General features: G+C 44.4%; 1 protein-coding gene across 2 annotated transcripts in view; it reads left to right on the plus strand.

Annotated features, from left to right (window-relative positions):
* Nucleotides 1-16,607, plus strand: part of LOC137361319 (NACHT, LRR and PYD domains-containing protein 3-like) — a 68,567-nt gene extending 51,960 nt beyond the window's left edge. For both annotated transcript variants that reach the window (XM_068026220.1, XM_068026219.1), the window contains exons 10-11: nt 16,137-16,304; nt 16,474-16,607. In XM_068026220.1, coding sequence (XP_067882321.1) covers nt 16,137-16,304; nt 16,474-16,561 — 256 coding nt within the window. In that variant the 3' untranslated portion in view covers nt 16,562-16,607. The remainder of the gene's footprint in view (nt 1-16,136; nt 16,305-16,473) is intronic.
* Nucleotides 16,608-24,111: the final 7,504 nt, after the last annotated feature.

Here is a 24,111-nt window from a genome sequence, read left to right on the forward strand (position 1 = left end):
TCATCGACAGGTTTGCGTCTGCCTGCAATGAATTTGGCCTAACCATCAGCCTCAAGAAAACGAACATCATGGGGCAGGATGTCAGAAATGCTCCATCCATCAATATTGGCGACCACGCTCTGGAAGTGGTTCAAGAGTTCACCTACCTAGGCTCAACTATCACCAGTAACCTGTCTCTAGATGCAGAAAACAACAAGCGCATGGGTAAGGCTTCCACTGCTATGTTCAGACTGGCCAAGAGAGTGTGGGAAAATGGCGCACTGACACGGAACACAAAAGTCCGAGTGTATCAGGCCTGTGTCCTCAGTACCTTGCTCTACGGCAGCGAGGCCTGGACAACGTATGCCAGCCAAGAGCGACGTCTCAATTCATTCCATCTTCGCTGCCTTCGGAGAATACTTGGCATCAGGTGGCAGGACTATATCTCCAACACAGAAGTCCTTGAAGCGGCCAACATCCCCAGCTTATACACACTACTGAGTCAGCGGCGCTTGAGATGGCTTGGCCATGTGAGCCGCATGGAAGATGGCAGGATCCCCAAAGACACATTGTACAGCGAGCTCGCCACTGGTATCAGACCCACCGGCCATCCATGTCTCCGTTATAAAGACGTCTGCAAACGCGACATGAAATCGTGTGACATTGATCACAAGTCGTGGGAGTCAGTTGCCAGCATTCGCCAGAGCTGGCGGGCAGCCATAAAGACAGGGCTAAATTGTGGCGAGTCGAAGAGACTTAGTAGTTGGCAGGAAAAAAGACAGAGGCGCAAGGGGAGAGCCAACTGTGCAACAGCCCCAACAAACAAATTTCTCTGCAGCACCTGTGGAAGAGCCTGTCACTCCAGAATTGGCCTTTATAGCCACTCCAGGCGCTGCTTCACAAACCACTGACCACCTCCAGGCGCGTATCCATTGTCTCTCGAGATAAGGAGGCCCAAAAGAAAGAAAGAAAGAGTAATATTGTTATTAATGAACGCTGTTCATTATTATTAGTATCAGTGATAGTGTTCTGAATGAACACTGTACATTATGAGTATCAGTAATAGCGTTATTAATGAACGCTGTACATTATTATGAGTATCAGTAATATTGTTATTAATGAACGCTGCACATTATTATTAGTATCAGTGATAGTGTTCTGAATGAACACTGTACATTATTATGAGTATCAGTAATAGCGTTATTAATGAATGCTGTACATTATTATGAGTATCAGTAATATTGTTATTAATGAACGCTGCACATTATTATGAGTATCAGTAATATTGTTATTAATGAACACAGTACATTATTATTAGTATCAGTAATATTGTTATTAATGAACGCTGTTCATTATTATTAGTATCAGTAATAGCGTTATTAATGAACACAGTACATTATTATTAGTATCAGTAATATTGTTATTAATGAACGCTGTTCATTATTATTAGTATCAGTGATAGTGTTATGAATGAACGCTGTTCATTATTATTAGTATCAGTGATAGTGTTATGAATGAATGCTGTACATTATTATTGGGATTTGTAATGGTGTTAATGAACGCTGTAAATTATTATAATGTATCAGTGATTGCATTATTACTGAACGGTATACGTTATTGTTAGTAGCAGTAATAGCGTTATTAATGAACACTGTATATTATTATTAGTATCAGTAATAGTGTTATTAATGAACGCTGTACATAATTATGAGTATCAGTAATATTGTCATTAATGAATGCTGTACATTATTATTAGTATCAGTAATAGTGTTATTAATGAATGCTGTACATTATTATTAGTATCAGTAATATTGTTATTAATGAACATGTGCATTATTATTAGTATCAGTAATATTGTTATTAATGAACGCTGTACATTATTATTAGTATCAGTAATATTGTTATTAATGAACGCTGTACATTATTAGTATCAGTAATAGTGTTATTAATGAACGCTGTACAATATTAGTATCAGTAATAGTTTTAATAATAATATACAGTGTTCATTAATAATATCAGTAATAGTGTTATTAATGAACATGTGCATTATTATTAGTATCAGTAATGGTGTTATTAATGAATGCTGTACATTATTATGAATATCAGTAATAGTGTTATAAACGAACGCTGTACATTATTATGAGTATCAGTAATAGTGTTATTAATGAACACTGTACATTATTAGTATCAGTAATATTGTTATTAATGAACACTGTACATTATTATTAGTATCAGTAATAGTGTTATTAATGAACACTGTACATTACTATTAGTATCAGTAATAGTGTTATAAACGAACGCTGTCCATTATTATTAGTATCAGTAATAGTGTTATTAATGAATGCTGTACATTATTAGTTTCAGTAATAGAGTTATTAATGAACGATGTTCATTATTATCAGTGTCAGTAATAATTTTCTTCATGAACGCTGTACATTATTATTAATATCAGTAATAGTTTTATTAATGAACGATGTACATTATTATTAGTATCAGTAATATTGTTATTAATGAACACTGCACAGTACTAGTATTAGTAATAGTGTTATTAATGAACGCTGTACATTACTATCAGTAATAGTGTTATTAATGAACGCTGTACATTATTAGTATCAGTAATAGTGTTATTAATGAAAGCTGTGCATTATTAGTATCAGTAAAAGTTTTAATAATAATATACAGTGTTCATTAATAATATCAGTAATAGTGTTATCAATGAACAATGTGCATTATTATTAGTATCAGTAATGGTGTTATTAATGAATGCTGTATATTATTATGAGTATCAGTAATAGCGTTATTAATGAACGCTGCACATTATTATGATTATCAGTAATATTGTTATTAATGAACGCTGTTCATTCTTATTCGTATCAGTAATCGTGTTATGAATGAACACAGTACATTATTATTAGTATCAGTAATAGTGTTATTCATGAACGCTGTTCATTATTATTAGTATCAGTGATAGTGTTATGAATGAACGCTGTACATTATTATTGGGATTAGTAATGGTGTTAATGAACGCTGTAAATTATTATAATGTATCAGTGATTGCATTATTACTGAACAGTACACGTTATTGTTAGTATCAGTAATAGTGTTATTAATGAACGCTGTACATTATTATGAGTATCAGTAATAGTGTTATTAATGAACGATGTGCATTATCATTAGTATCAGTAATAGTGTTAGTATTGAACGGTGTATATTATTAGTATCAGTAATAGTGTTATTAATGAACGCTGTATTTATTATGAGTATCAGTAACAGTGTTATTAATGAACGCTGTACATTATTATTAGTATCAGTAATAGTGTTATTAACGAATGTTGTACATTATTATTAGTATCAGTAATAGTGTTATTAACGAATGTTGTACATTATTATTAGTATCAGCAATAGTGTTATTAAGGAATGGTGTACATTATTAGTGTCAGTAATAGCATTATTAATGAACATTGTACATTATTAGTATCAGTAAAAGCGTTATTAATGAAACCTGTACGTTATTATTAATATCAGAAATAGCGTTATTAATGAACACTTTATATTATTATTAGTATTAGGAATAGTGTTAATAATAATATACAGTGTTCATTAATAATATCAGTAATAGTGCTTTGAATGAACAATGTGCATATTATTAGTATCAGTAATGGTGTTATTAATGAATGCTGTACATTATTATGAATATCAGTCGTCATGTTATGAAACAACGCTAAACATTATTAGTTTCAGTAATAGAGTTATTAATGAACGATGTTCATTATTATCAGTGTCAGTAATAATTTTCTTGAACACTGTACATTATTATTAATATCAGTAATAGGTTTATTAATGAACGATGTACATTATTATTAGTATCATTAAAAGTGTTATTAATGAACACTGCACAGTACTAGTATTAGTAATAGTGTTATTAATGAACGCTGTACATTATTACTATCAGTAATAGTGTTATTAATGAACGCTGTACATTATTAGTATCAGTAATAGTTTTAATAATAATATACAGTGTTCATTAATAATATCAGTAATAGTGTTATCAATGAACAATGTGCATTATTATTAGTATCAGTAATGGTGTTATTAATGAGCGCTGTACATTATTATGAGTATCAGTAATAGCGTTATTAATGAACGCTGTAAATTATTATGAGTATCAGTAATATTGTTATTAATGAACGCTGCACATTATTATGAGTATCAGTAATATTGTTATTAATGAACGCTGTTCATTATTATTAGTATCAGTGATAGTGTTATGAATGAACACAGTACATTATTATTAGTATCAGTAATATTGTTATTAATGAACGCTGTTCATTATTATTAGTATCAGTGATAGTGTTATGAATGAATGCTGTACATTATTATTGGGATTTGTAATGGTGTTAATGAACGCTGTAAATTATTATAATGTATCAGTGATTGCATTATTACTGAACGGTATACGTTGTTGTTAGTATCAGTAATGGCGTTATTAATGAACACTGTATATTATTATTAGTATCAGTAATAGTGTTATTAATGAACACTGTACATTATTATGAGTATCAGTAATATTGTCACTAATGAATGCTGTACATTATTATTAGTATCAGTAATAGTGTTATTAATGAACATGTGCATTATTATTAGTATCAGTAATGGTGTTATTAATGAATGCTGTACATTATTATGAATATCAGTAATAGCGTTATTTATGAACTCTGTACATTATTATGAGTATCAGTAATATTGTTATTCATGAACGCTGTACTTTATTATTAGTACCAGTAATAGTGTTATTAATGAATGCTGTACATTATTAGTGTCAGTGACAGCGTGATTAATGAACGTTGCACGTTATTATTAGCATCAGTAATAGTGTTATTAATGAATGCTGTACGGTATTATTAGTATCAGAAATAGCATTATTAATGAAAACAGTATATTGTTAGTATCAGTGATATGTTATTTAGGAGCACTGTACATTATTATTTGTATCAGTAATAGTGTTATTAATGAACGCTGTATTTTATTATTAGTATTGGTAATAGTGTCATTCATGAATGCTGTATATTATCATTGGTATCAGTAATAGTTTTAATTATAATATACTGTGTTCATTAATAATATCAGTAATAGTGTTGTCAATGAACATGTGCATTATTATTAGTATCAGTAATGGTGTTATTCGTGAACGCTGTACATTATTATTAGTATCAGTAATGGTGTTATTAATGAACACTGCACATTAATATCAGTATCAGTAATAGTGCTATTGGTGAATGCTGTACATTATTATCAGTAATAGTGCTCTTAATGAACGCTGTACATTATTATTGGTGTCAGCCATTGTGTTATTTATGAACGCTGTACATTATTATTAGTATCAGTTATAGTGTTATCAATTAACTCTGTACATTAATATTAGTATCAGTAATAGTGTTATTAGTGAATGCTGTACATTATTATTATCAGTAATAGTGTTATTAAGGAACGCTGGAGATTATTCGTGTCAGTAATAGTGTTAATGGTGAATGCTGTACATTATTATCAGTAATAGTGTTATTAATTAACTCTGTACATTAATATTAGAATCAGCAATAGCGTTATGAATGAATGCTGTTCATTATTAGTATCAGTAATAGTGTTATTAATTAACGCTGTACATTATTATTAGTATCAGTAATGGTGCTTTTAATGAACGCTGTACATTATTAATAGTATCAGTAGTAGTGTTATGAATGAACGCTGAACATTATTAGTTTCAGTAATAGAATTATTAATGAATGATGTTCATTATTATGTGTCAGTAATAATTTTCTTCATGAACATTGTACATTATTATTACTATCAGTAAAAGTGTTATTAAAGAACGCTGCACGTTATTAGTGTTAGTAATAGTGTTATTAATGAACGCTGTACATTATTAGTATCGGTAATAGTGTTATTAATGAACGCTGTATATTATTAGTCACAGTAATAGTGTTATTAATTAATGCTGTACATTATTATTAGAATCGGTAATAGTGTTATTAATGAAAGATGTACATTGTTAATAGTATCAGTAATAGCGTTATTCTTGAACCATGTACATTATTATTAGTATCAGCAGTAGTGTTATTAATGAATGCTCTACTTTTAATTAGTATCAGTAATAGTGTTATTAATGAACGATGTTCATTATTATTAGTGTCAGTAATGTTCTTCATGAACATTGTACATTATTATTAGCGTCAGTAATAGTGTTATTAATGTGTGATGTTCATTTTAGCCCTAACTACAAGCCAACAGCTAGTTTATGTTACCTGGGCCCACGACCCTCCCCCAGCCATACCTGCTCTTTGCTTTCTCCGGATGAAACTGAAAAGTACAGCTGGTGATACTTTGATCTCCGATCCTGCTGTCTTAACCGTCCTGAGTGTCCGCGGCCACGGCGTGCGGTAAGTCCATTGAAGAGAAGAAGGAGCAGCGGGACCCTACGGAAGCCTTGCTAAAAGGTGCCCGAACACCCAAAAAGCCACAAATGGCTCCACGGCCGCAAACTCAAAGCACCCGCCTGAGATGGCTGGGAGAGCATCTGCAGTGCACTGTCGGCAATGCTGGTATCGGCGCACAAGGATGTTGCTCACCTCCCGAAGGACGCGGACGAGATTTCCAGGCATCGATGGTGGGAACTGAGGAAATGGCTTATTACCTGCAACCCCTTCCCCCCCTTCCCCTTCCCAGCTCCACTTTCTCAGCCCACACCCCCACACCCCCTACCCCCTCACAACCCCTCCCCAGACCCCCGCACCATCTTCCCTCTGCACCCCTTTCCCTGCACCCCCTACCCCCTTACAGCCCCCTTCCCAGCTCCCCCTCACAACCCCTTCCCTCCACCCCTCCCCCTCGCACCCCCTCCTCCCACCGGCATCATCCTACAGCTGTGTAGGGGCCCTAACAACCCCACTGCCTTGTGGGCGTCTCGGGGGAGACCAAGGCTAAGGGAGTAAACCCGAACAGAATATCTGGAGCGGAACCCCGTAGGCGGTCATGTGTCACCTTTGGCATGTTTCCGGCAGTTCCTGCAGCCATACCAGTGCCAAACGTCGTGCTCTGCACTCCTTTGGACTCCACCAGAAAGGCCGATGGGGGGTTTTGACGATTGGGCAACTTTCAACCTCCATACACTCGACGAGGCATGCGCCATGGAGAGGTCACTCCATAGTTGCCTCACAGGGACTGAAACAACACAGAAAGCAGCAGTTACGGGTTATAAGTCCAGCTAAATTGGCGTAGAGATTGGGAACCACGGGTTGACTTTGTCGGTGGGAGAGGTCATCGCACCTCACTGGACAGCTACTGCCCGCCTCAAACCGGGCAGCCCCCGGTCAATAAGGTTCTGTCCCTCCACGGTCCACCTGCTTCATTAGGTCTTGGAGCTCAGGGTCATTGCCGGAAAGGTGGACTGCAACACCGCACCAAACAACATGAAAAAAGGAAAGAAGGTACCAGCCCTTCACTTTGCAAGCTGGAACGTCAGAACTATGTGTCCTGGCCTGTCGCAAGACCTTACACAAATCAACGATTCTCGGAAGACCGCCATCATTAACAACGAGTTCAATAGACTCAATGTAGACATTGCAGCACTTCAGGAGACACACCTTCCCGCGAGTGGATCTCTAGCAGAGCAAGACTACACCTTCTTCTGGCAGGGCAGGGATCCTGAAGAACCAAGAGAGCATGGAATGGGCATCACCATCAGAAACCCCTAGCTCAGCATGATAGAGCCTCCCTCAAATGGCTCGGAATGCATACTGTCCATCCGACTGCTCACCACCTCTGGTCCAGTACACCTACTCAGCATCTAAGCTCCAACACTCTGCTCCCCACATGAAGCTAAAGACCAGTTCTATGAGGAACTCCATAACATCATTAGCAGCATCCCCAACACTGAACACCTGTTCCTGCTGCGGGACTTTAATGCCAGTGTTGGGGCCGACCATGACTCATGGCCCTCCTGCCTTGGGTGCTATGGCGTTGGAAGGATGAATGAGAATGGACAGAGACTGCTTGAGTTGTGCACAACTCATCATAACCTCTGCATCACCAACTCGTTCTTTCACACTCAACCCTGTCACCAGGTTTCATGGAGACACCCAAGATCGCGTTGTTGGCACCAGCTAGACCTCATCGTCACAAGGTGAGCCTCCTTAAACAGTGTTAAAATCACACGCAGCTTCCACAGTGTGGACTGCGACACTGACCACTCCCTGGTGTGCAGCAAGGTTAGACTCAGACCAAAGAAGTTGCATCATTCCAAGCAGAAGGGCCACCCGCGCATCAACAAGAGCAGAATTTCTCATCCACAGCTGTTACAAAAATTTCTAAATTCACTTGTAACAGCCCTTCAAAACACTCCCACAGGGGATGCTGAGACCAAGTGGGCCCACATCAGAGACGCCATCTATGAGTCAGCTTTGACCACCGACGGCAAACGTGCGAAGAGAAATGCAGACTGGTTTCAATCTCATAATGAAGAGCTGGAACCTGTCATAGCCGCTAAACGCATTGCACTGTTGAACTACAAGAAAGCCCCCAGTGAGTTAACATCCGTAGCACTTAAAGCAGCCAGAAGCACTGCACAAAGAACAGCCAGGCGTTGCGCAAACGACTACTGGCAACACCTATGCAGTTATATTCAGCTGGCCTCAGACACCAGAAACATCAGAGGAATGTATGATGGCATTAAGAGAGCTTTTGTGCCAACCATCAAGAAGATCACCCCCCCCCCCCCCCCCAAATCTAAATCAGGGGACACAATCACTGAACAACGTAAACAAATCGACCAGTGGGTTGAGCACTACCTTGAACTGTATTCCAGGGAGAATGTTGTCACTGAGACCGCCCTCAATGCAGCCCAGTCTCTGCCAGTCATGGATGAGCTGGACATACAGCCAACAAAATCGGAACTCAGTGATGCCATTGATTCTCGAGCCAGTGGAAAAGTCCCTGGGAAGGACAGCATTACCCCTGAAATAATCAAGAGTGCCAAGCCTGCTATACTCTCAGCACTACATGAACTGCTATGCCTGTGCTGGGACGAGGGAGCAGCACCACAGGACATGCGCGATGCCAATATCATTACCCTCTATAAAAACAAAGGTGACCGCGGTGACTGCAACAACTACCGTGGAATCTCCCTGCTCAGCATAGTGGGGAAAGTCTTTGCTCGAGTCGCTCTAAACAGGCTCCAGAAGCTGGCTGAGCACATCTAACCTGACGTGCAGTGTGCCTTTCATGCAGAGAGATCGACCGTTGACATGCTGTTCTCCCTTCATCAGATACAGGAGAAATGCCGTGAACAACAGATGCCCCTCTACATTGCTTTCATTGATCTCACCAAAGCCTTTGACCTCGTCAGCAGACGTGGTCTCTTCAGACTACTAGAAAAGATCGGATGTCCACCAAAGCTACTAAGTATCATCACCTCATTCCATGACAATATGAAAGGCACAATTCAACATGGTGGCTCCTCATCAGAGCCCTTTCCTATCCTGAGTGGTGTGAAACAGGGCTGTGTTCTCGCACCCACACTTTTTGGGATTTTCTTCTCCCTGCTGCTTTCACATGCGTTCAAATCCTCTGAAGAAGGAATTTTCCTCCACACAAGATCAGGGGGCAGGTTGTTCAACCTTGCCCGTCTAAGAGCGAAGTCCAAAGTACGGAAAGTCCTCATCAGAGAACTCCTCTTTGCTGACGATGCTGCTTTAACATCTCACACTGAAGAATGCCTGCAGAGTCTCATCGACAGGTTTGCGTCTGCCTGCAATGAATTTGGCCTAACCATCAGCCTCAAGAAAACGAACATCATGGGGCAGGATGTCAGAAATGCTCCATCCATCAATATTGGCGACCACGCTCTGGAAGTGGTTCAAGAGTTCACCTACCTAGGCTCAACTATCACCAGTAACCTGTCTCTAGATGCAGAAATCAACAAGCGCATGGGTAAGGCTTCCACTGCTATGTTCAGACTGGCCAAGAGAGTGTGGGAAAATGGCGCACTGACACGGAACACAAAAGTCCGAGTGTATCAGGCCTGTGTCCTCAGTACCTTGCTCTACGGCAGCGAGGCCTGGACAACGTATGCCAGCCAAGAGCGACGTCTCAATTCATTCCATCTTCGCTGCCTTCGGAGAATACTTGGCATCAGGTGGCAGGACTATATCTCCAACACAGAAGTCCTTGAAGCGGCCAACATCCCCAGCTTATACACACTACTGAGTCAGCGGCGCTTGAGATGGCTTGGCCATGTGAGCCGCATGGAAGATGGCAGGATCCCCAAAGACACATTGTACAGCGAGCTCGCCACTGGTATCAGACCCACCGGCCGTCCATGTCTCCGTTATAAAGACGTCTGCAAACGCGACATGAAATCGTGTGACATTGATCACAAGTCGTGGGAGTCAGTTGCCAGCATTCGCCAGAGCTGGCGGGCAGCCATAAAGACAGGGCTAAATTGTGGCGAGTCGAAGAGACTTAGTAGTTGGCAGGAAAAAAGACAGAGGCGCAAGGGGAGAGCCAACTGTGCAACAGCCCCAACAAACAAATTTCTCTGCAGCACCTGTGGAAGAGCCTGTCACTCCAGAATTGGCCTTTATAGCCACTCCAGGCGCTGCTTCACAAACCACTGACCACCTCCAGGCGCGTATCCATTGTCTCTCGAGATAAGGAGGCCCAAAAGAAAGAAAGAAAGAGTAATATTGTTATTAATGAACGCTGTTCATTATTATTAGTATCAGTGATAGTGTTCTGAATGAACACTGTACATTATGAGTATCAGTAATAGCGTTATTAATGAACGCTGTACATTATTGAGTATCAGTAATATTGTTATTAATGAACGCTGCACATTATTATTAGTATCAGTGATAGTGTTCTGAATGAACACTGTACATTATTATGAGTATCAGTAATAGCGTTATTAATGAACGCTGTACATTATTATGAGTATCAGTAATATTGTTATTAATGAACGCTGCACATTATTATGAGTATCAGTAATATTGTTATTAATGAACACAGTACATTATTATTAGTATCAGTAATATTGTTATTAATGAACGCTGTTCATTATTATTAGTATCAGTAATAGCGTTATTAATGAACACAGTACATTATTATTAGTATCAGTAATATTGTTATTAATGAACGCTGTTCATTATTATTAGTATCAGTGATAGTGTTATGAATGAACGCTGTTCATTATTATTAGTATCAGTGATAGTGTTATGAATGAATGCTGTACATTATTATTGGGATTTGTAATGGTGTTAATGAACGCTGTAAATTATTATAATGTATCAGTGATTGCATTATTACTGAACGGTATACGTTATTGTTAGTAGCAGTAATAGCGTTATTAATGAACACTGTATATTATTATTAGTATCAGTAATAGTGTTATTAATGAACGCTGTACATAATTATGAGTATCAGTAATATTGTCATTAATGAATGCTGTACATTATTATTAGTATCAGTAATAGTGTTATTAATGAATGCTGTACATTATTATTAGTATCAGTAATATTGTTATTAATGAACATGTGCATTATTATTAGTATCAGTAATATTGTTATTAATGAACGCTGTACATTATTATTAGTATCAGTAATATTGTTATTAATGAACGCTGTACATTATTAGTATCAGTAATAGTGTTATTAATGAACGCTGTACAATATTAGTATCAGTAATAGTTTTAATAATAATATACAGTGTTCATTAATAATATCAGTAATAGTGTTATTAATGAACATGTGCATTATTATTAGTATCAGTAATGGTGTTATTAATGAATGCTGTACATTATTATGAATATCAGTAATAGTGTTATAAACGAACGCTGTACATTATTATGAGTATCAGTAATAGTGTTATTAATGAACACTGTACATTATTAGTATCAGTAATATTGTTATTAATGAACACTGTACATTATTATTAGTATCAGTAATAGTGTTATTAATGAACACTGTACATTACTATTAGTATCAGTAATAGTGTTATAAACGAACGCTGTCCATTATTATTAGTATCAGTAATAGTGTTATTAATGAATGCTGTACATTATTAGTTTCAGTAATAGAGTTATTAATGAACGATGTTCATTATTATCAGTGTCAGTAATAATTTTCTTCATGAACGCTGTACATTATTATTAATATCAGTAATAGTTTTATTAATGAACGATGTACATTATTATTAGTATCAGTAATATTGTTATTAATGAACACTGCACAGTACTAGTATTAGTAATAGTTATTAATGAATGCTGTACATTACTATCAGTAATAGTGTTATTAATGAACGCTGTACATTATTAGTATCAGTAATAGTGTTATTAATGAAAGCTGTGCATTATTAGTATCAGTAAAAGTTTTAATAATAATATACAGTGTTCATTAATAATATCAGTAATAGTGTTATCAATGAACAATGTGCATTATTATTAGTATCAGTAATGGTGTTATTAATGAATGCTGTATATTATTATGAGTATCAGTAATAGCGTTATTAATGAACGCTGCACATTATTATGATTATCAGTAATATTGTTATTAATGAACGCTGTTCATTCTTATTCGTATCAGTAATCGTGTTATGAATGAACACAGTACATTATTATTAGTATCAGTAATAGTGTTATTAATGAACGCTGTTCATTATTATTAGTATCAGTGATAGTGTTATGAATGAACGCTGTACATTATTATTGGGATTAGTAATGGTGTTAATGAACGCTGTAAATTATTATAATGTATCAGTGATTGCATTATTACTGAACAGTACACGTTATTGTTAGTATCAGTAATAGTGTTATTAATGAACGCTGTACATTATTATGAGTATCAGTAATAGTGTTATTAATGAACGATGTGCATTATCATTAGTATCAGTAATAGTGTTAGTATTGAACGGTGTATATTATTAGTATCAGTAATAGTGTTATTAATGAACGCTGTATTTATTATGAGTATCAGTAACAGTGTTATTAATGAACGCTGTACATTATTATTAGTATCAGTAATAGTGTTATTAACGAATGTTGTACATTATTATTAGTATCAGTAATAGTGTTATTAACGAATGTTGTACATTATTATTAGTATCAGCAATAGTGTTATTAAGGAATGGTGTACATTATTAGTGTCAGTAATAGCATTATTAATGAACATTGTACATTATTAGTATCAGTAAAAGCGTTATTAATGAAACCTGTACGTTATTATTAATATCAGAAATAGCGTTATTAATGAACACTTTATATTATTATTAGTATTAGGAATAGTGTTAATAATAATATACAGTGTTCATTAATAATATCAGTAATAGTGCTTTGAATGAACAATGTGCATATTATTAGTATCAGTAATGGTGTTATTAATGAATGCTGTACATTATTATGAATATCAGTCGTCATGTTATGAAACAACGCTAAACATTATTAGTTTCAGTAATAGAGTTATTAATGAACGATGTTCATTATTATCAGTGTCAGTAATAATTTTCTTCATGAACACTGTACATTATTATTAATATCAGTAATAGGTTTATTAATGAACGATGTACATTATTATTAGTATCATTAAAAGTGTTATTAATGAACACTGCACAGTACTAGTATTAGTAATAGTGTTATTAATGAACGCTGTACATTATTACTATCAGTAATAGTGTTATTAATGAACGCTGTACATTATTAGTATCAGTAATAGTTTTAATAATAATATACAGTGTTCATTAATAATATCAGTAATAGTGTTATCAATGAACAATGTGCATTATTATTAGTATCAGTAATGGTGTTATTAATGAGCGCTGTACATTATTATGAGTATCAGTAATAGCGTTATTAATGAACGCTGTACATTATTATGAGTATCAGTAATATTGTTATTAATGAACGCTGCACATTATTATGAGTATCAGTAATATTATTATTAATGAACGCTGTTCATTATTATTAGTATCAGTGATAGTGTTATGAATGAACACAGTACATTATTATTAGTATCAGTAATATTGTTATTAATGAACGCTGTTCATTATTATTAGTATCAGTGATAGTGTTATGAATGAATGCTGTACATTATTATTGGGATTTGTAATGGTGTTAATGAACGCTGTAAATTATTATAATGTATCAGTGATTGCATTATTACTGAACGGTATACGTTGTTGTTAGTATCAGTAATGGCGTTATTAATGAACACTGTATATTATTATTAGTATCAGTAATAGTGTTATTAATGAACACTGTACATTATTATGAGTATCAGTAATATTGTCACTAATGAATGTGTACATTATTATTAGTATCAGTAATAGTGTTATTAATGAACATGTGCATTATTATTAGTATCAGTAATGGTGTTATTAATGAATGCTGTACATTATTATGAATATCAGTAATAGCGTTATTTATGAACTCTGTACATTATTATGAGTATCAGTAATATTGTTATTCATGAACGCTGTACTTTATTATTAGTACCAGTAATAGTGTTATTAATGAATGCTGTACATTATTAGTGTCAGTGACAGCGTGATTAATGAACGTTGCACGTTATTATTAGCATCAGTAATAGTGTTATTAATGAATGCTGTACGGTATTATTAGTATCAGAAATAGCATTATTAATGAAAACAGTATATTGTTAGTATCAGTGATATGTTATTTAGGAGCACTGTACATTATTATTTGTATCAGTAATAGTGCTGTTAATGAACGCTTTACATTATTAGTAATAGTGTTATTAATGAACAATGCAGATCATTTTTGTATCGTAATAGTGTTATTAATAACAGTACATTATTATTTGTATTAGTAATAGCATTATTAACGAACCCTGTACATTATTATTATTGTCAGTAATAGTGTTATTAATGAACGCTGTACTTTATTATTAGCACCAGTAATAGTGTTATGAATGAACACTGTACATTGTTATTCGTGTCAGTATGAGTGTTATTAATGAACACAGTACGTTATTATTAGCATCAGTAATAGCGTTATTCACGAATGCTGTACATTATTAGTATCAGTAATAGTGTTATTACTGAACGCTGTCCATTATTAGTATCAGTAGTAGCGTTATGAATGAATGCTGTAAATTATTATTAGTCAGTAATAGCGTTATTAATGAACGATGTATATTATTAGTATCAGTAACAGTGTTATTAATGAATGATGTACATTATTATTAGTGCCAGTCATAGTGTTTCTAATGAACGCTGTACATTATTATTAGTATCAGTAATAGTATTAATGAATGCTGCACATTATTGGTATCAGTAATAGTGTTATTAATGAACGCTGTGCATTATTATTAGTGCCAGTTATAGCGTTATTAATGGTCACTGTACATTATTATTAGTATCTGTAATCGCGTTATTAATGAACCATGAACATTATTATTGGTATCAGTAATAGTTAGTTAGTTAGTTAGTTAGAGATACAGCACTGAAACAGGCCCTTCGGCCCACCGAGTCTGTGCCGGCCATCAGCCACCCATTTGTACTAATCCTACACTAATTCCATATTCCTACCACATCCCCACCTGTCCCTATATTTCCCTACCGCCTCCCTCTACTAGGGGCAATTTATAATGGCCAATTTACCTATCAACCTGCAAGTCTTTAGGCATGTTATTGCTATGTTAGTGTTTTTAATGAACGATGTCCATTATTATTGGGATCAGTAATAGCGTTATTAATGAACCATATACATTATTAATATCAGTAATAATGTTATTAATGAACGATGTGCATTATTATTAGTATCGGTAGCTTTATTAATGAACGCTGTACTGTACATTATTATTATCGGTAATAGCGGCATCAACGAACGCTGTGCATTATTTGTACATTATTATCAGTAATATCGTTCTTAACGAACGCTATACAGCATTATCAGTATCAGTAATAGTCTTATTAACGAATGCTGTCTATTATTGTTAGTATCAGTAATAGCGTTATTAATGAACGCTGTACATTATTATCAGTATCAGTAATAGTGTTGTTCATGAACGCTGTACATTATTATTAGTATCAGTAATAACGTTATCAATGAACTGTGGAGATTTGCACTGATTCCTGTTATTTCTCTCTGATCCCAGGCTTAGGGATGTCGGTCTCACAGATGCTTGTGCCCAGGATATCGCCTCTGCTCTCAGTTCAAACCAGTCACTGATGGAGCTCAACCTGGAATCAAACTCCTTCACAGACCGATCTGTCCCCGTTCTCCGCCGCCTCATACTGAACTGCAGGAGTCTGGAGCGGATCCAGTGAGTGTTTGTGTTAATGTTTAATGTAATAAATAAAGTATAAATCAGATTTGGTCACTTTTATGAGTAATATTTCTGTAATTATTTTTTAAATATTAACCCCAGTCTCCCTGTTATTTACTTTATTGCTCAATCTCTTTGTTTCCTGTTCATCTTTAATCTGTTTCAGGTTGGGGCGGAATCAGTTCAGTCGAAATGGAGAGAATCAGTTGAAGTCGCTGCAGGGTACAAGACCTCGACTGGATGTGGGTGTGTGAACATTTCAATTTATAAACATCACTGTTTCTCTCCAAATAAACATTTTTGGCCAATTTTCTGTCCTTCCCCTTTAATTGGCCGCGCTCCAGGTTTAAATCCTATTGGCTGTTTCACTGTTTCGAGTTCGAGCTGAGCGAGTGTCATCTCCCATTGTGACGTCAGAGACCCAGCAACAGGGTCACGTGACTCAGCCGCCCGGCCCCACAGCGCTGCTTCTGCAGGATATCCGGGACTGAATGTTCCCCAATGGGGCACTGGGGAAATGTACAGACAGGAAGGGTCCAGGGTGGGGCTCAGTCTGGGCTGCAGTGGGACACTGGTAATTACACTCAATATCCCTGGGTTTGGGAACTACATTGTCCAGGACACAGCAAGGGAGAAGGTTTTAAAAAGAGTGCTGGAACGCCGCTCCCTCCCACGATCGCAGCCATTTTACCCCGCACCGGGAAAGAGGGAGAGAGTGGAAAGATAGACAGGATATGGGAAGGAGGCTGTGGGCGGGGTGGGTGGTGGAGAGAGCAGGCGTGGAGGAAGAAGTGGCGAGGGCACGGATTCGTTTGTAATGTCCACACAATCCTGCACATGCAGCTATCCTGCAGCTCCGATCTAAACATAAAGCTCACTGAAGTGATACCAGATCAAGTTCTTGCTTTGGCTCTTTTGACAACCCAGAAGCAGCTCACTGCCAGTGTTCATGCTGAATACGAACTCCCAGAATTTATCTGTTCCAGCTTCCAAAATGTGAGAAAACCCTTTTCAAAATGCCCACTGGATTAAAATTCGTGTTTGTGCACGGTGGGGGTGGGGGTGGGGGCGGTTGGCGGGAGTGGGGACCAGAAGTGGCCATTTTGCTTTCATTTGTTTTCGATTTTGTGATATATTGAGCAGCGCCATCTTTGCTAATGGCAGCTGCCAAAACGTCGCAGTGACCTTAAAGTGCGCGAGGTGGTATTTGCGCATGTGCAAGTACTGCGCCACCCGGTGGTTGCGTGATGCGCAATCGCAGCCTTTAACGAGCGCGGAAACTGGCAGCAGAGCACATCGGGAGAGAGGAGTTTAAAGAGCGCTGGAGCCCCTGACACAGACAGAGCATTCCCAGCTCCCTCCTGCATCTGGTCGCGGTACTGTTCTCCGCTTCCTCCCACTTCTAGTGGCAGTCATGGTCCCCACTCCCTCCCGCAAATGGTCCCACCTCTGGTCCCCGCTACTGGTCCACGCTTCCTCCCGCAAATGGTCCACGCTTCTGGCTCCCGCTCTCTCTCCCTTCTGGTGGCGCTAACGATACCCGCTCTCTCCCGCAACTGGTCCCTGCTCCCTCCCGGTATTGGTCCCGCTTCTGGTCTCCGCTCTCATCCGCATCTGTTCCCGCTTCCTCCCCCTGCTGATGGCGCTTCTGATCCCCGTCCCTCCCGCTACTGATCCCAGCTCCCTCCCGTTCCTGGTCGCGTTATTGGCTCCCGCTCCCACCCGCTTCCATTCCCCGCTCTCTCCTGCTACTGGTCGAGCTACTGGTCACCGCTGCCACCCGCTACTGGTCCTTATTCTGGTCCCAGCTCCCACGCAGCACTGGTCGCGTTACTGGTCCCGGGTCCCTCCCGCTTCTGGTCGCGCATCTGTTCCCCGCTCACTCCCGTCAATGGTCCCGCTTCTTGTTCCCGCTCCCTTCCACTTCTGGTCCCGCTCCCTCCCGCTACTGGTGGCGCTTCTGATCCCCGCTCCCTCCTTCTTTTGGTCCCCGCTCTCTCCCGCATCTGGTCCCGCTCCCTCCTGCTACTGGTCCCCGCGCTCTCCCGCATCTGGTCCCCGCTCCCTCCCGCTCCTGGTGGTGCTAACGATTCCCGCTCCCTCCCGCTACTGGTCGCATTACTGGTCCCTGCTCCCTCCCTCTACTGGTCGCGTTGCTGGTCACTGCTCTCTCCGCCTTCTGGTGGCGCTAATGGTCCCTCCCGCTACTGGTCCCATTTCTGTTCCCCGCTCCCTCCCGCTAGTGGTCCCCGCTCCGCCCGCAACTGATCCCGCTTCTGGATCCCGTTCCCTCCCGCTCCTGGTGGCGCTACTGGTCCCTGCTCCCTCCCATTTCCGGTCGCGCGATTGGTCCACGATCCGTCCCGGCACTGGTCCCACTGCTGGTCCCGATTCTGGTTCCCGATCCCTACCTCTAAGTCGCCCTTCTGGTTTCCGCATCCTCCCGCTGCTGGTCGCGGTAGTCGTCCACGCTCGCTGGGTCTTCTGGTCGCGCTACTGGGCCCCGCTCCCTCCCGCTACTGATCCCTGCTACTGGTCCAGCTCCCTGCCACAACTGGTCCCGCTCCTGCTCCCCGCGCCCTCCCGCAACTGGTCCCCGCTTCTGGTCGCGCAACTGGTTCGCGCTAATGGTCGCGCTACTAGTCCTCACTCCCTCCCACTTTTGGTCGCTTTACTGGACCCCGCACCCTCCCACTATTGGTGGCGCTAATGGTCCTCGCTCCTTACCGCTTCGAAGCCCGCTCTCTCCCAGTTCTGGACGCGGCAGTGGTCCATGCTCCCTCCCGCTACTGGTCCCCCATATGGTCCCCGCTCCCTCCCGCTTCTGAACCCCGCTTCCTCCCGTTTCTGGTCGCGCCAGTGGTCCCCGCTACTGGAGCCGTTCCCTCCCGCTTCTGGTCACGCAACAGGTCCCCGCACTCTCCCGCAACTAGTCTCTGCTCCCTCCTGCTGTTCGTCGCGCCAGTGGTCCCCTGTACTGGGCACGTTCCCTCCCGATACTGGGCACGTAACAGGTCCCCGCTCTCTCCCGCTTCTGGTGCCGCAAACGATCCCCGCTCTCTGCCGGTACTCTTCCTGTTTCTGGTCCCCGCTCCCACGCGGTACTGGTAGCTCTACTGGTCACCGCTCCCTCCCGCCAGAAGTACAGGCTCCCCCCCCGCCTCAGATCTCCGCTCCCTCACGGTACTGGTCGCGCTACTGCTGCCTGCTCCCTCCGGCTTCTAGTCGCGGTACTGTTCTCCGCTCCCTCCCGCTTCTGGTGGCAGTCGTGGTCCCCACTCCCTCCCGCTACTGGTCCCCACTCGTACCCGCTTTTGGTCGCGCTACTGGTTCCCGCTTCTGGTTTCCCGCTCCCTCCCGCAAATGGTCCCACCTCTGGTCCCCGCTACTGGTCCACGCTTCCTCCCGCAAATGGTCCACGCTTCTGACTCCCGCTCTCTCTCCCTTCTGGTGGTGCGAACGATCCCCGCTCTCTCCCGCAACTGGTCCCTGCTCCCTCCCGGTATTGGTCCCGCTTCTGGTCTCCGCTCTCATCCGCATCTGTTCCCGCTTCCTCCCCCTGCTGATGGCGCTTCTGATCCCCGTCCCTCCCGCTACTGATCCCCGCTCCCTCCCGTTCCTGGTCGCGTTATTGGCTCCCCCTCCCACCCGCTTCCATTCCCCGCTCTCTCCTGCTACTGGTCGAGCTACTGGTCACCGCTGCCACCCGCTACTGGTCCTTATTCTGGTCCCAGCTCCCACGCAGCACTGGTCGCGTTACTGGTCCCGGGTCCCTCCCGCTTCTGGTCGCGCATCTGTTCCCCGCTCACTCCCGTCAATGGTCCCGCTTCTGGTCCCGCTCCCTCCCGCTCCTGGAGGCGCTAACGATTCCCGCTCCCTCCCGCTACTGGTCGCATTACTGGTCCCTGCTCCCTCCCTCTACTGGTCGCGTTGTTGCTCTCTCCGGCTACTGTTCCCGCTTCTGCTCCACACTCCCTCCCCCAACTGATCCCCGCTTCTGGTCGTCGCTACTGGTCGCGCGACTGGTCCCCGCTCCGTCTCGCTTCTGGTCCCGCTTCTGAACCCCGCTTCCTCCCGTTTCTGGTAGCGCCAATGGTCCCCGCTGCTGGATCCGCTTCTGGACCCGTTCCCCCCTCCCCCCCCCCCCCCGCTCCTGGTCACGCAACGGGTCCCCGCTCTCACCCGCTTCCGGTCTCCGCTTGCTCCCGCCACTGCTTGTGTTACTGATCCCCGTTTCCTCCCGCTACTGGTCCTGCTTCTGGTCCCCGCCACGCGGTACTGGTCGCGTTACGGGTCCCGTTCCCTCCCGCTTCTGGTCGTGCATCCGTTCCCCGCTCACTCCCGTCAATGGTCGCGCTTCTGGTTCCCGCTCCCTCCCGCTTCTGGTGCCGCAAACGATCCCCGCACCCTCCCGCTCCTGGTGGCGCTGACGATCTCCGCACCCTCCCGCTCCTGGTGGCGCTGACGATCTCCGCATCCTCCCGCTCCTGGTGGCGCTGACGATCTCCGCACCCTCCCGCTCCTGGTGGCGCTGACGATCTCCGCACCCTCCCGCTCCTGGTGGCGCTGACGATCTCCGCACCCTCCCGCTCCTGGTGGCGCTGACGATCTCCGCACCCTCCCGCTCCTGGTGGCGCTGACGATCTCCGCACCCTCCCGCTCCTGGTGGCGCTGACGATCTCCGCACCCTCCCGCTCCTGGTGGCGCTGACGATCTCCGCACCCTCCCGCTCCTGGTGGCGCTGACGATCTCCGCACCCTCCCGCTCCTGGTGGCGCTGACGATCTCCGCACCCTCCCGCTCCTGGTGGCGCTGACGATCTCCGCACCCTCCCGCTCCTGGTGGCGCTGACGATCTCCGCACCCTCCCGCTCCTGGTGGCTCTGACGATCCCCGCACCCTCCCGCTCCTGGTGGCGCTGACGATCTCCGCACCCTCCCGCTCCTGGTCCTGCATCTGGTCCCCGCTGCCATACGGTACTGGTCGCGTTACTGTTCCCTGCTCCCTCCCGCGACTGGTCGCGTTGCTAGTCACTGCTCCCTCCGCTTCTGGTGGCGCTAATGGCCCCTCCCGCGACTGTTCCCATTTCTGGTCCCCGCTCCCTCCCGCTACTGGTCCCCGCTCCGCCCTCACCTGGTCCCGCTTCTGGACCCGGATCCCTCCCGCTTCTGGTGGCGCTACTGGTCCCTGCTCCCACCCATTTCCGGTTCGCGCTATTGGTCCTCGATCCCTTGCCGGCATTATTCCCACTGCTGCTCCCCGCTCCCTCCCGCTGCTGGTCACGCTACTGGTCCCGATTCCGGTCCCCGATCCCTACCTCTACGTCGCCCTACTGGTCCCCGCTTCCTCCCGCTTCTGGTCGCGCTAGTAGTACCCGCTCCCTGGCACATCTGGTCGCGCTACTGCACCCCGCTCCCTGCCGCTACTGGTCCCGGTTCTGCTCCACACTCCCTCCCGCAACTGATCCCCGCTTCTGGTCGCCGCTACTGGTCGCGCTACTGGTCCCCGCTCCCTCTCGCTTCTGGTCCCGCTTCTGAACCCCGCTTCCTCCCGTTTCTGCTCCCACTTCTGGTCGCGCTGCTGGTCCCCGCTGCCTCCCGCTTCTGGTGGCGCCAATGTTCCCCCGCTGCTGGATCCGCTTCTGGACCCGTTCCCCGCCCGCTCCTGGTCACGCAACGGGTCCCCGCTCCCACCCGCTTCCGGTCTCCGCTCGCTCCCGCCACTGCTTGTGTTACTGATCCCCGTTCCCTCCCGCTACTGGTCGCGCATCCGTTCCCCGCTCACTCCCGTCAATTGTCCCGCTTCTGGTTCCCGCTCCCTTCCACTTCTGAAGCCCGCTCCCTCCCGCTTCTGGTCGCGCTTCTGGTCCAGCTGCTCCGTCCCGTATCGAGTCCCCGCTCTCTCTCCCTTCTGCTGCCGCAAACGATCCCCGCTCTCTGCCGGTACTGGTCCTGTTTCTGGTCCCCGCTCCCACGTGGTACTGGTAGCTCTACTGGTCACCGCTTCCTCCCGCCCGAAGTACAGGCTCCCCCCCGCCACAGATCTCCGCTCCCTCCCGCTACTGGTCGCGCTACTGCTCCCTGCTCCCTCCGGCTTCAGGTCGCGGTACTGTTCTCCGCTCCCTCCCGCTTCTGGTGGCAGTTGTGGTCCCCACTCCCTCCCGCTACTGGTCCCCACTCGTACCCGCTTTTGGTAGCGCTACTGGTTCCCGCTTCTGGTTTCCCGCTCCCTCCCGCAAATGGTCCCACCTCTGGTCCCCGCTACTGGTCCACGCTCCCTCCCGCAAATGGTCCACGCTTCTGGCTCCCGCTCTCTCTCCCTTCTGGTGGTGCTAACGATCCCCGCTCTCTCCCGCAACTGGTCCCTGCTCCCTCCCGGTATTGGTCCCGCTTCTGGTCTCCGCTCTCATCCGCATCTGTTCCCGCTTCCTCCCCCTGCTGATGGCGCTTCTGATCCCCGTCCCTCCCGTTCCTGGTCGCGTTATTGGCTCCCGCTCCCACCCGCTTCCATTCCCCGCTCTCTCCTGCTACTGGTCGAGCTACTGGTCACCGCTGCCACCCGCTACTGGTCCTTCTTCTGGTCCCAGCTCCCACGCATCACTGGTCGCGTTACTGATCCCGGGTCCCTCCCGCTTCTGGTCGCGCATCTGTTCCCCGCTCACTCCCGTCAATGGTCCCGCTTCTTGTTCCCGCTCCCTTCCACTTCTGGTCCCGCTCCCATCCCGCTACTGGTGGCGCTTCTGATCCCCGCTCCCTCCTTCTTTTGGTCCCCGCTCTCTCCCGCATCTGGTCCCGCTCCCTCCTGCTAATTGTCCGCGCGCTCTCACGCATTTGGTCCCCGCTCCCTCCCGCTCCTGAAGGAGCTAACGATTCCCGCTCCCTCCCTCTACTGGTCGCGTTGCTGCTCTCTCCGGCTACTGTTCCCGCTTCTGCTCCACACTCCCTCCCACAACTGATCCCCGCTTCTGGTCGCCGCTACTGGTCGCGCTACTGGTCCCCGCTCCGTCTCGCTTCTGGTCCCGCTTCTGAACCCCGCTTTCTCCCGTTTCTGCTCCCACTTCTGGTCGCGCTGCTGGTGCCCGCTGCCTCCCGCTTCTGGTGGCGCCAATGGTCCCCGCTGCTGGATCCGCTTCTGGACCCGTTCCCCCCTCCCCCCCCACCCCGCTCCTGGTCACGCAACGGGTCCCCGCTCTCACCCGCTTCCGGTCTCAGCTTGCTCCCGCCACTGCTTGTGTTACTGATCCCCGTTTCCTCGCGCTGCTGGTCCTGCTTCTGGTCCCCGCCACGCGGTACTGGTCGCGTTACGGGTCCCGTTCCCTCCCGCTTCTGGTCCCGCTCCCTCCCGCTACTGGTGGCGCTTCTGATCCCCGCTCCCTCCTTCTTTTGGTCCCCGCTCTCTCCCGCATCTGGTCCCGCTCCCTCCTGCTGATGGTCCGCGCGCTCTCACGCATTTGGTCCCCGCTCCCTCCCGCTCCTGGAGGCGCTAACGATTCCCGCTCCCTCCCGCTACTGGTCGCATTACTGGTCCCTGCTCCCTCCCTCTACTGGTCGCGTTGCTGGTCACTGCTCTCTCCGGCTTCTGGTGGCGTTAATGGTCCCTCCCGCTACTGGTCCCATTTCTGTTCCCCGCTCCCTCCCGCTAGTGGTCCCCGCTCCGCCCGCAACTGATCCCGCTTCTGGATCCCGTTCCCTCCCGCTCCTGGTGGCGCTACTGGTCCCATTTCTGTTCCCTGCTCCCTCCCGCTAGTGGTCCCCGCTCCGCTCCCAACTGATCCCGCTTCTGGGCCCCGCTCCCTCCCGCTACTGA

Source organism: Heterodontus francisci, unplaced genomic scaffold (genome assembly GCF_036365525.1).
Source record: "Heterodontus francisci isolate sHetFra1 unplaced genomic scaffold, sHetFra1.hap1 HAP1_SCAFFOLD_506, whole genome shotgun sequence".
In the NCBI taxonomy this organism is placed as follows: Eukaryota; Metazoa; Chordata; class Chondrichthyes; order Heterodontiformes; family Heterodontidae; genus Heterodontus; species Heterodontus francisci.